This window comes from Silene latifolia, chromosome 7 (assembly GCF_048544455.1).
Source record: "Silene latifolia isolate original U9 population chromosome 7, ASM4854445v1, whole genome shotgun sequence".
In the NCBI taxonomy this organism is placed as follows: domain Eukaryota; kingdom Viridiplantae; phylum Streptophyta; class Magnoliopsida; order Caryophyllales; family Caryophyllaceae; genus Silene; species Silene latifolia.
In genome coordinates this window covers 78,954,636-78,967,101 of record NC_133532.1, presented here as the reverse complement: position 1 = coordinate 78,967,101, position 12,466 = coordinate 78,954,636, and the positions used below count along the sequence as shown (strand labels likewise).

Sequence of the window (12,466 nt, the reverse complement as noted above, 5' to 3'; positions counted from 1 at the left end):
GCCCAAGCCCTTCGAAAAAGCGGGTCGGGCCGGGTAGGGCCAATGGGCTTGGGCCATTTGATCAACTCTAGTTTGGATTCCATTCTTATTTATAGAGAAACTCATGAGTTTATTCTAAGCTTAGGCCCAAAATTCCCCCATAAACACCAAAACTCACGTGAAACCCAAGGAAGGATTGGGTCTTCACCGTTTTCGAGCCCAACAAGCCTAAAAGACAAGAGACGGATATTTTCCCGAAAAATAAAATATGAAATATGGGAAAATAAAATTATAGAATTATATTACGGAAATAGGGGTGTTTGTCTTTACCAAAATCCCAATTCTTTCCTTGAACCCAAAAGGCCGAAACCCACATCTAAACCATAAACTGAGATTATACGGCAGCCGACGACGATAGTGACCGGCGAAGACGACGACCAGCAAGAAGGATAAATCCCTCTTTTTTTTATTCCTATTTCGAATCCATCAATTGTTTAGTAAGTATGATTTTAATCTTTTTATTGTTTTTAATTTTATATGCTTATTTGAATTGAATCTCATACGAATTTGCTATTCAGTTTTCTATTCAAACGAATTTGCCCTTAAATTAGTACTGTATTAATTTGCTATTCAATTGATATTAATTTGTTCTTAATTTCATATGTTTCGTCTGATTTTACTGATGATGAAGAGTGTGCTAGTTAATGAATGAATGGTTTAAACTTTGAGCTTTGCTTATTTGATTTTCAGGGATAATGTACATGTGCTAGTTAATGCAAGTGAAATCAGGGTTGTTTGAATTTTATTTTTGCGTATACCTTTCCAATTACAAAAAAATGCATCAATTACTCTAGATAATTGTCCTCTTATTCTTTTGGGATAATTCCAGTAGAAGAATAAGAAGATTATTTGTCTTCACTTATATACTTTTTTTTCAATTCTAATTTCTGGGTTTAATAATTACTCATGTCAAGTTGTTTGTCATTATTGTCACTTTCTGGTAAATTTATGGGTTTTCTTCTCCTTTTCTGGGCTTTTCAATTAATTATGGGCTTGTTATTATTCTTTTTTGTTATTAAAAATGTAAATATTGTTATTGGACATATTTAATATTTATTGTTTAGTATATTTAATATTGGAAATCATCAAACAATGTAGAGGACAATGTAGATGGACAATTCTGACAATAGTCATAAAATTTAATTACTTGAAATAATTGTTGTAATTATAGCTACTTGAAACCGATTTATTATATATGGAGTATACAATTAAGACTTGATAGAAACCAAGTATAATGTTGTGTTAAGTCCCATATAGAACACGGGTACTGAAAATCAGGAAATACAAAATGTATTTTTTTGACTTATTGACTTTTAACCATAGAGCGACACATAGGCTATGTGGTTGTTGCTTTAATAAATAAGATACGATATCAATTCTATTAAAAATCGATCTGTAGCTTACACACGGTAGATTGTCGTGAAAACTAAGAGGGTGGTGGCAAAGGCCAAAGGGTAGAGAACTTTTTTTTATATATATGGTGGCCGAAATTGGTAGTGAGAGAAGGATAGTGTCATAATTTAGAGTGGGTATAATGCAATTCTTTCGTGTAGCGGAAGAGGCTTTGTGGATTTTGGGATGAGCCATGCCGGGTTTTGGGCGAGTGGTTTGCTGCTTTCGCTTAAAAATAATATCTACCAAGAGGGGTTGTGGCCGAATTTTAATAGTGACCAAAGGAGTGGTGGTCGAATTTTAGTAGTGAGATAATGCAATTTTGGTGGTAATTTGGCCAAGAGGCTGGTGGCCAATAATTTTGGCGGTGGTTGACCAAAGGAGTTGCGGCAAAACATTAATAGTGGGTTTGCTGCAGTTCTTGGGGTTGTGTAAGGTGGATTGAGGGTGGTGGTAGTGGAAGAAGATTAACTCTTAATTAAGGCGTTAACTTTTATCAAGAGCCTCACCCTACCACATTTGAAGACCATCTCAATCAAAGCTTTAAGGTTATGATCGAGTTAATCAGTCAATCAGTGATCATATATCTTATATCTTGGGCCATTGAAATTAAGAAACCGTTGCTTAGGAATTAGAAGATGAGTTTTTAAATTCTAAATTTCCAATTAAAGAAGAAAAGAGTTGGGAATTCGGGTCTTAGGAAAAAAAAAGGGTAGAGAGTCAGGATGAGAAATTAGAAAAGCATTGCTTTATTTTTACTAAATTATATTTTTTTTTCTTTTCCTACCACTATTATTATTTTAAAACTCTGAACAATGGGCCTCTTTCTAGCTTGGGCCCTAGGCCGCCGCCCCTCCAGACGACCCTCAGAACCGGGCCTGGTTATAGACACACTATTCTGCACATCTTTTTGCAAAATATTGATAATTATTACCTCCCTCCCAATTATTAATTTCACCAATGTTAAACTATCTTTAACAGCTTTTCATTGCAAAATTTGGCCGATACAAGTTATAGCTCCTTCATCTCAGGTTGTATCGGGCCGAGTTGGCCGATACACGTCATAAATCTGTTGTCTCTGCTGCTATTTTCCATTTTAATTTATCCGATACATCTTGGGCGATACGATACATCTTGGCCGATATTTTAAACCATGCTTGTATGTGGCGTCTCACCAATCACCAAACCTAGCGTCCTTTTCAAGCCGGGTTGGGCATCTCAAATAAAACAAGTTTCAACCGCGAGCGCGAGGTTATCATCCTGTTTCCGTCCCATTTCCATCCAGTGTGCTGCAAGTTTTCGTCCTTGCATCGACATTCACAAGGTCTTTATTTCACTTTCCTTTCTTCAATTGCTACTCTTTTTAATCACACCATCCTTTTTTCGATTTGACATTAATTATAATGGCAGTAGCGACAAGTATTCTTAGTTTGATTTGACATTGATAGGGAAAAGTGAAGCAAATTGTTGGGTCGACCCTTTCAGATTTAAAGGAAGGAGATGAATCGTCAGCTCTAGTTACCAATTTTGAGTCAGATAAGTCAGCAGCTGAATATGCAAGGTTATATAAAGATGACGCACTTCTTGGCGGCCATGTTATCATGCTTGGTGCTGACCCTTTAAGTCAAGCTGCTACTATCCAAGCATTACAAGCTTATCCCGGTCAATTCTCTTATCTCATCCTCCTCCTTTTTGTTTAGAAATGCTGCTCTACTGACTCTGAGAGTGCTAACATCTAGGTGGCCTGCAAGTTGGAGGAGGAATCAATGCAGAGAATGCGTTAAGCTACATTCAACAAGGAGCCAGCCATGTTATTGTCACATCTGTAAGTGTCAGCTTCTTCAGTTTTTATTTACATGTTTTTAACTGCAAAATTAGTAGCCTACCGAATTTGGTAAATCAGAAAATACGCAGAAACACTGAGCTTAGGTTATTATAAGCTATTTGGGGGTTAATTGGAGTTGAAATGTTGACTGATGTGGGCAAGTTCAATTGTTTATTCCTCTAAAGTGTGAATGATGTGGGTAAGGACCATTTATAATTTGCATCCTTTAGCAACATATTTGACACGTGTAAACATAAAATCAACACTCAACAGCATTTTTTTTTAAATTGGCGGCTGTACTTTTTTCTTGTGTTTAATGACGACGTTACATTTCGAGGCATACTATAACAGCTAACTTGATCTTGCACATGGCTGTGCAGTACGTGTTCAACAATGGGCAAATGGACATGGCTAGGCTTAAGGCTCTTGTTCATACCATTGGAAGAAATAGGCTTGTGTTGGATTTGAGCTGCAGGAAAAAGGTATCCTCGTTGTTGTCAAGTTTTGTTCTTCGTACATTTTCTTTTCTGAGTTTAGAGGAAGAATTAAATGTTTGCCTTCAACTAGAGAATAGCCACTCACCTTGCTGTTCTTGGAAATTTTATTGCTTAACAAGTACTGTGCATTAGACATTAATAATGGTGGGTGCATGTATGTTGTATGTGCTATTATATGTCAAGTAAGTGTACAACCCTCCTCCTGTCCTCTTTGTTTATGGCCATTTTTCTGGTTGTACATATCCATACCCTGTGCTCACCCTCAAACAACAAAAGCAACATTTACTCCAGTGTCTCAAAGGATCATGCCTAAGGCGTGCTTGGAGCTGGTTTGTATGTATGCAGCCTTGCCCCTATGTTGTTACTTGTTAGCCTTATCCTATGTTGACAACACAAAGAAGTTGTTTTCGGATGGCCCATAGTAAAGACCCGTAGTGCCTCAAGGGCTCATGCCTAAGGTGTGCTTGGAGATGTTTACAACCCAAAGAGGCTGTTTCTGGATGAGCCATAGTAAAGATCCCATCGATAATTGAGTCGAATGAGTGCCCACTGTGCCACCCAAAAAATATAATTCCTCAGATTGTTTTGGAAATGTGCCATTTTCTTATTTTTTTGGCTAAAGGAATCACCCATTTAAATTTGTCAAGCTTTTAATTGTGAAATGGAATTCGAAATCAAGTAACGCCGTTTCACTCATTGACGACGACGTTAATGTACCTCTCCCATTGTCAATTGCTTACACTTGCAAAGTTTAAGAATTTTCCTTGGTTGCACACTTGCACCATGCAGGTGGTCATATTGATTTCTGCGTTATCTGGCATGACAGTACTATTGAGTATTGACTGTTCAACAGTTTTAACTATATAGGGTTGACATCAGAAATGGAAGCTGTTGAAATAATATATGGTTGTTTATTTTGCAGGAAGATAGATATGTTATTGTAACTGACAGATGGCAGAAGTTCAGCGATGTTTATGTTGAGGAGCATACTCTGGAATATCTTTCCGAGTATGCTGATGAGTTTCTTGTTCATGGAGTGGACGTGGAGGGGAAAAGGTGAGTCCTGGGCTAGCTGCTTCTGTTCCAGAGGCACAACTTTTATTTTTATGGCATTATTTTTTAATACGATAGCTAAAACCAGTGTACCTGTCACAGGTTAACACTTACCAAATAATTGAACATTAGATTTGACTTTTATGTGTTAACTATGACTAGATTTATAACGCGATCTAATAATACTGTAGTGTCTTCTTTAGGCAACACAACCTCAGGTGTGCCTTCTTTTTATTTTGGCTGTAGGTTGGGCATTGATGAAGAGCTAGTGTCATTGCTGGGCAAATACTCACCGGTGAGTAAGAAATTCGTTTATTATCAGTTCTTTGATATCGAACCCCTTGCTTAAATAGTTGAATTATTCCCAAAGTTTAAACTTTAATTACCTCAATGACTTAATATTCCCTCTGATTTTTAGGAATTGCCCCATATTCCGTTTTCAACCTATTTACTAGAATTGGTCCATTCCATATTAGATATCTTGTTATATGTGAAATGTCTTATGTTCACCTTACCAACTTTTATAATCCACTTTATTAGCCCCAACTCACCTATGTAGCATCCCGACCACTACTCACTTCCAAGCACCCCACCAATGAGCCACCAGCTTACCATTGTTCACAACCAATGTTCACCACCGAGAAGATCGACTCTCCTCATCAACCTCCACAACACTTCAAAATTTGGGCGAGGGGAGGTGGTGATGTTGGTCGAGAAGGAGAGAGAATGGCGGCGATGATGATGGTGGAGATAGTGGAGTGAGATGATGGTCTTGATTTTCATTTTCAGATCTGGATATGTTGGTGGTGAGAGGGTGTTACAATGAGGCAACCGGCGTTCTTGGTTTAGGTGGCCATGTAATGGTGAAGGCAGCAGGGAGGCGATCGGTGCTGGTGGTTGAGGTAGGCGATTGGTGGTGACCAAATTAGAAATATTTTGGAGATCGCCATGACCGCATTTTTCCGCATTTTTGGGGCGCTATTGGCCACAATTAGCGAGATTAGGCCGTCGCTGATGCCACAACTGTGACTGAAACCGAAATTTAATGCTATGCATCGTATAAAAAATGGTATAAGCTCTATGGTTTATGATAGTATTGTCCACTATCCTAAATAAGTAAGCTCTAATCTTACTGAATTTAGACCCTTTCAACGTAAGGAGCATGAGGATCACCCTGCCCACACAACTCTAGATTCTAAGCAACTCTAACTCTCTAAGTTCTAAAAGTTGCAAGGACTAGTCAGAATTTCAGAGTGAACATGAATTTCTTTTGTTACAATTTTTATTCGTTACAATCTGTTTTTTTAGCTACAACCTTGGTATTTTATAGTACTACTGCTGTAAATACTCAAGTATCTTACCAACAAGCAGTAGTTGATACATTAGTTTCACTGTTCAAATCTGTCCTGAAAATCATTGGCCATGTTTCACAAGCTGCATTGCATCGCTGTGGACGAAAGTTTCCTACGGACTGAGCACAACAATAAGCGTAGCATACAAGCAAAAGGAAGCAGCTATCTTGAGTAATAAATGAGCTGTACAAAAGAGTAGTTTAAACTGGCTTAATACTATGCAACGACATATTTGAAAATCTAGCTACTTAGGCCACTCTTAAGAACTAACCATGGATATTATCGCGGCATTAGTGTGAGTTCCCCTTGTGTCATACTGTCATCCTGAGCTAGCTTAGTAGAACATTTTCTTAAACCCTCATCAATTGCACTAGAGTTCAAAGAAATTTCATCAATGTAGGGAAAATCTCCCTACAGCTGAGAGCAACAACAAACGTACAATACATGCCAAAGGGAGTAGTTATCTTGAGTAATAGACGAGCTGAACAAAAGGGTAGTTATTTGTTTGTATACTAAGCAACATGTCACATGCCAACTTCTCTTGACAAGCAAAGCAAATCGTACCTTGTGTACCACCCGTCAACAGTGTAACGAGTCAAGGGTGGATAACGATCTCCAACTCATCCTTTGTGTAAGGTATCGGTGTGAGTGGTGTATGTGTGTGGAGTGAAGGGTGGATAACGATGGTGGGATCTAGTTATGTAGGTGGAGTATAGTAAATAGCTGGGTTTATGACGGGAGGGGTGGGTAGGTTGGGTTAATATTGTGGAGGGTGGGTTCGACAGGTTGAGGTAGGGGGTGTGGAGGTTGGTGACTATGGCGTAGGTGGCTTATGGTATATTGGTATGGTGGTTGGGTTGAGTGGAAGGTGAGAGAGTAAAACAATATGGTTGGTTTAATTAATAGTAAGAGTATTATGGTCACTCTGTAATTTTTTTCACAGAAAGTGTGAATAGGTAGTGATTATAAGTCGTAGTTAATAAATTGGTATTGATTTTCAAAATTTTGAAAATATGGTACTAATTATGAAATTGGAGCCTTAAGTGGATATTGATCAATTAATCCTATTAAAAATTCTAAGGTTTTTAAAAAAATAAAATACGAATATTTGTGAGCTAATAAAATAATTATTTAACAAATTACCTCACGTACAAAAAGTTCACTAGATACTAATCAAAATAGTTTTGTGAAATTTTTGTTATCTATATGACATAAGTGCAATTCAAAAATAATAAAACAAATATAAAAATTGATTTTGTTCCAGATTGTAGAAATGAATCGAACACAAGATATTAGGTATCAAGTTCCAACCACCCTCCGCCCTGATTTGATTCCAAATTCCATACATAATACCTTTTTGTCGAACCAAACGCTCCCTAACATGTACCAATATTACAACACAAGATATTAGGTATCAAGTTCCAACCACCCTCCGCCCTGATTTGATTCCAAATTCCATACACAATACCTTTTTGTCGAACCAAACACTCCCTAACATGTACCAATATTACAAAACCCTTGGAACTATAATAAATTTTAAGTAAATTGAAATACTCCCGCCAATTTTTTTTTATTTCTTCTCATTTGCTTTTACGCCGTCTTGAAGACAGTATTTTGACCGTAATTTTTGACATGTATGTTAAACTTTCTTTTGTTGAAAATATTACCCCGCGTATTTATGTCCGATACTCTGACGCTCGGACAAAGGTATGACACTCGGACATCTCATCTATAGCCAAAATATGCACATATTTCATTAAAATAGTTGAGTCCGACACTTGGACATACACCCGTGTCGGATACTTCTAAACAAGTATGAGCAACATAGTTGCAACCATAGAATGCTGCATTTATCTATCAGATTGGTAACTTGAAAGCACTCCTTTTTATGTCATGGTAGAACAGCTACCATTGTGGTTGCTGTTCATGGCTATGCATTTTCAACACCATCTAACATTAAACAAAAAGGATGACATAGATCTAATGTATTAAATTCTATAAACGTACTTCTACATCTAATGAAATAGAAGTCACCGCAATACTGTACTGCACGTAAATTTTGTAAGCCCTCCTCGCACAAGCATATTGTAAAAGTGATTTTTTGGTAACTATCTTTTTCATTTAAATAAGTCATGATCTCCTTGTGAATGAATCTATTTCTCACAATAGAAGTATATAATTGTCTTCGGAAATTTATTATTGATTGTATGGAGCTACCTTTCGAGTTTCGACAATTCTGCTTTTTGGAATATGAGCCAACTTAACTGATCAGCATCACATTTACTAATTTGTATAGACATGTGGTTGGATTTCAGATCCCAGTTACTTATGCTGGTGGTGTCACTGTGATGCAAGATTTGGAGAGGATAAAGATGGCAGGCATGGAGCGTGTTGATGTAACTGTCGGTAGTGCCTTGGACATTTTTGGAGGCAATCTGTCTTACACAGATGTTGTTGCTTGGCATATCCAGCAACAGCAAATGTCTTCAGACGCCAACGCTTCGTTATGACTAGGCGTATTGTCCATGTGTTTGAACTCTTACGAGAAGGCTTTTTAAGTAGAGATCCGGAATTGCCATCTCTATCTATGCTTGACCCTTTACCAAAAGGTTTTCTGCACTTATCTTCGATGCAACAATTTCTTTTTAATTCGACGAGGGTTTGTTTGTGCATCCCTTTTATCAAATTTTTTCCTTATTTTTTCTAATTGTTTTATCATGTTGACAGTGTAAAATGCTGATCCATAAATCAAAGAGTAATATTTGGCCCAAATCCTTGGTGCTCCAACTTCTGCAGGTACACGTTAATTATAAAAGTGACTGAAAATATTTTCCTTCTAAATTTAGCCCAAAAAAAAACTAAGGCGCTGTTTGGTAAACGGCATATTAGCCAATCTTTAGCATATTCAAGGAATTTAGCATGTTTGACCAATCAATATGCTAATTTTAGTGTTTGGTAAACAACATATTGAAACAACATATTTGGGGTCAATATGCTGTTTTACAATATGCTGCTTACCCCAGCATATTGGTTAGCATATTGTAAAATATTTTTTCTCCGTTTTACAAAGAAAACTAACAATCTACTAATCGTAATCTGCCAATTACCAAACACTGAAATTAATTCTGCTAATTATAATATGCTAGTCAAAACTTCTGTTAAAATCTGTCATTTATAATCTGTTTTTGTAATCTGTTTATGCTGAAATTAATCCGTTGTTTACCAAACAGGGCCGCCTTTAATGACATTTTCTTCTAATACGTGCTTAACCTTGACACTTGGTAGTTGAATGTGGAGTAATTGTTGGATGTATTTATGGGCTGCAGAAGTTGTACTTGTCCAACTATAGTTGATGTTATTAGTAACAAAGGCTAAGGCGACTTTGATAGCAAAATAATTATTTCCTAAAACATCTCCTCGTGGCATTGAAATTTCGGTTAATGTGTTTGTTTCGATGTTTTGCTTGGTCAAACATGAACGGTGGTTGCGTATTTTGATATGAAGAGTAGTAAAATGATTGTTACTTGGTGAAGTCACTGTAACGACGGTGTTTGGGTGTCGTTGACCCAAAGTAATGAGCTTTTTGGCGCCCTATGCCCTAGGTGCTTGTATTGTGTTTAGTCTCTTTTTAAGTATCTCGTGCATATGTTGTACGAACATACGATGCTAAGTTATGGATTTTATATCTCAGTATAATCCCACGTCCATGGCATTAAATTTCAATGTTGCGATACCAGCATTGTATTGTTTATGTTAACGAGTTTTGGCATGCAGGTCGTATCATCCAATTTGCCGTAATTAGGGAGATTAAGGTGTGACATCCAATATCAAAACTATGAAGACTCAGATTTAATGTAATGTCCCTATCACACAGTTAAAAGTGTAAACCAAATTCTTTAATCCTAAATCAAAAGCTGAATATGAATGCTTCTTGTTTACACTTCCCTTTTGTGTTAGTCTTTAGACATAATAGCCTTTTTGGCTTTTTTTTTTTTTTTTTTTTTTTTTTTTTTTTTTTAGTTGGAAATGTGGGGTGGTTCCCAAATTATTAAAGCATAAACAAAGGTAGTTTGATGAGATTTGAATTTGAGCTGTCAACTTTAAACCAATTTGTGTTTAACAAATTGAGATGTCCAACGCTAAAGTCATTTAAGCCAACAACTGACAGATACCAAGCAATTGTTGATTGTTGCCACTTTAACCCAATCTGGTTATTGCTTACCAAACTTAATTCATTATCAGGGTAGTTAGGGGTTTAGTTGGAATATGTTACACATATACGAGCTGCATACACGGTCAATTACATCGCGATATGGTAAATTAGATATAACCTCTATTAGTTAGTCAATTCTTATACCATGCATCCAGGTGTATGGTACTTCCTACCAGTTAAAAGACTATACCTCCTATTGTATAATACTATTATACAACCAAGGATATTTTAGTTTTTTTCCCCTTATAATTGTTTTAACCTACAAAACAAATTCAACGTAACTCTCTTCCCGTCTCTAACTTCTCTTTTATTTTTCTAATCGCTTCTCCAATTACTCAATCTTCTTCTCCCTCAATATCATTGTTTCAACTATTTTAATTCTCTCTCTCTAAAAAAATTCAACGATTTAATCAATAATTACAACTTGTCCTGAACAAAGCTTTTAAGGCGGAAGATACATCAAATTTACGCGGCTCTAGAACTTTATGCGGTAGATTTCTTATAAAGCTCGGAAAATTTACTCTCTAGCTCGGAATATATGATAAAACCTCGGAATCTTTACATTTTTGAAACGTCGAAACTATTACGTAAGTTAGGATTTGTTTTTTTTTTTTTTTTTTTTTTTTAAAACAGATTCCAGAAATCACAATTCATAGTCAATCTACGAAGTAAAGTTTGTTAAACTTAAATTTATTAATAACTCACAAAATTGAAATTAGATACATATGAAATTTCTTACAGAGCTCGTAAAGTTTCTTACATAGCTCGGAAAAGTTAATTTCTTAGAGAACTCGTAAAGTTTCTTACATAGCTCGGAAAAGTTACTCGCAAGCTCAGAATATATCTTAAAAAACTCGAAACCTTTACTTGTAAACTTAAAAAAAAATACAAGGCTAAAAAAATTACAGCTCAAGAAATTTACTCGAAAGCACAGGATGAATCATACAAAACTCGAAATCTCAAAATATATATGCCCAGAAAATACATGTCAATATACAAATTGATGTTGAAATTTACCTCAAAATAATGTTATGAGCATTTTTTCTTTCATGATGGTATTATCAATTTCTTATATTTTTTCATTATAGAATAAATATGAGAGCAATGAATGTTTTTTCAAGAGAAGTGTGAGAGGTTTAACGTTAGATTTGGGTAGGTTTAGTTTTTTTTTTCTTTTTAAATATTGAGTTGGTTTGAGCCAGTTATATAATGCTAATATACAACTGGTTGTAGGATAGTATTTTAAGCAGATAACAACGCTTACCATAAACCCTATTTCCTCCTCTTTCATACGTAGATCATACTTACAAAAAAAATTATGCATAGAATTTAATTTTTCTTCCAAACCTATTAGTTTTGTAATCCTAGATTTGTATTTTGATTGATTATCTTCTAACTTATCAGGTAAGTGTATTAATTGAATTGATTTTTTATATTTTGTTTTTAATTATTTATGGTTAGTTTTGTGATTTTGGGGCGGTGTGATTCATCATATGGGAGTTTCATATTCACTTTTAATTTAGTAAATATGATGTAGTGGGTAGTTATTCATGTACTGGGTAGTTAACTTTTTTTATTGATGGGGCTCGAACCCATGACCTCTTAGTTTGAATGCCCTTACTATTACCACTATGACAGATCAATCTTGTTGTCATTTATGTATATCTTTTGATATATATGTTTGTTAAGACCCGAGTTAAAACAATATGTACATATAATAATTATTAACTGTACTTCTAACTTATATTTAATGTACCTTTAGTATAAAATCAATGTACATATTGGGTTAGTTAAATGTACTTGATAAAAATTGAATGTCCTTTCTATTTTATATACCTATGGCAATTATTATTTGTAATTATAATTTACATAATTAGTATAAAACTTACATTCATTATAGGTCATATTATTATAACGAAAAATGTATGTACGTACAATATATTTATGCCAAAAGTACATCTTATTTCCATTGGAGGTACATAATATATACCTAATTGAAACCTATTGGTTAAAGAAAAATTCAAATCGTTGACAAATCCAAGTATGAGTTTTTGAGCCCTAAGACACTCGAAAAGTGATTTTTTTTTTTGTGTGT

The 12,466-nt window shown here is 35.4% G+C and overlaps 1 protein-coding gene across 2 annotated transcripts; it reads left to right on the top strand.

The window, feature by feature from the left end:
* The first annotated feature begins 292 nt into the window (after nt 1-292).
* LOC141592316 (1-(5-phosphoribosyl)-5-[(5-phosphoribosylamino)methylideneamino] imidazole-4-carboxamide isomerase, chloroplastic) lies at nt 293-8,807 on the top strand. Of its 2 annotated transcripts, none has more exons than XM_074412927.1 (8): nt 293-476; nt 2,413-2,755; nt 2,880-3,093; nt 3,171-3,256; nt 3,637-3,738; nt 4,676-4,809; nt 5,053-5,101; nt 8,474-8,807. In XM_074412927.1, the coding sequence occupies exons 2-8, from the start codon at nt 2,585-2,587 to the stop codon at nt 8,666-8,668; spliced, it is 951 nt and encodes a 316-aa protein (XP_074269028.1). In that variant the 5' UTR covers nt 293-476; nt 2,413-2,584; the 3' UTR covers nt 8,669-8,807. The 2 variants fall into 2 exon arrangements, with proteins under 2 accessions (XP_074269028.1, XP_074269029.1); XM_074412928.1 differs by having other exon boundaries at nt 303-480; nt 8,474-8,740.
* The last annotated feature ends 3,659 nt before the right edge of the window (nt 8,808-12,466 follow it).

Coding starts and splice junctions, on each gene's coding strand:
- LOC141592316 (XM_074412927.1), top strand. CDS start 2,585: ATGCTTGTATGTGGCGTCTCACCAATCACCAAACCTAGCGTCCTTTTC. Junction 2,756..2,879: donor CTTGCATCGACATTCACAAG/GTCTTTATTTCA, acceptor TGACATTGATAG/GGAAAAGTGAAGCAAATTGT. Junction 3,257..3,636: donor GCCATGTTATTGTCACATCT/GTAAGTGTCAGC, acceptor ATGGCTGTGCAG/TACGTGTTCAACAATGGGCA.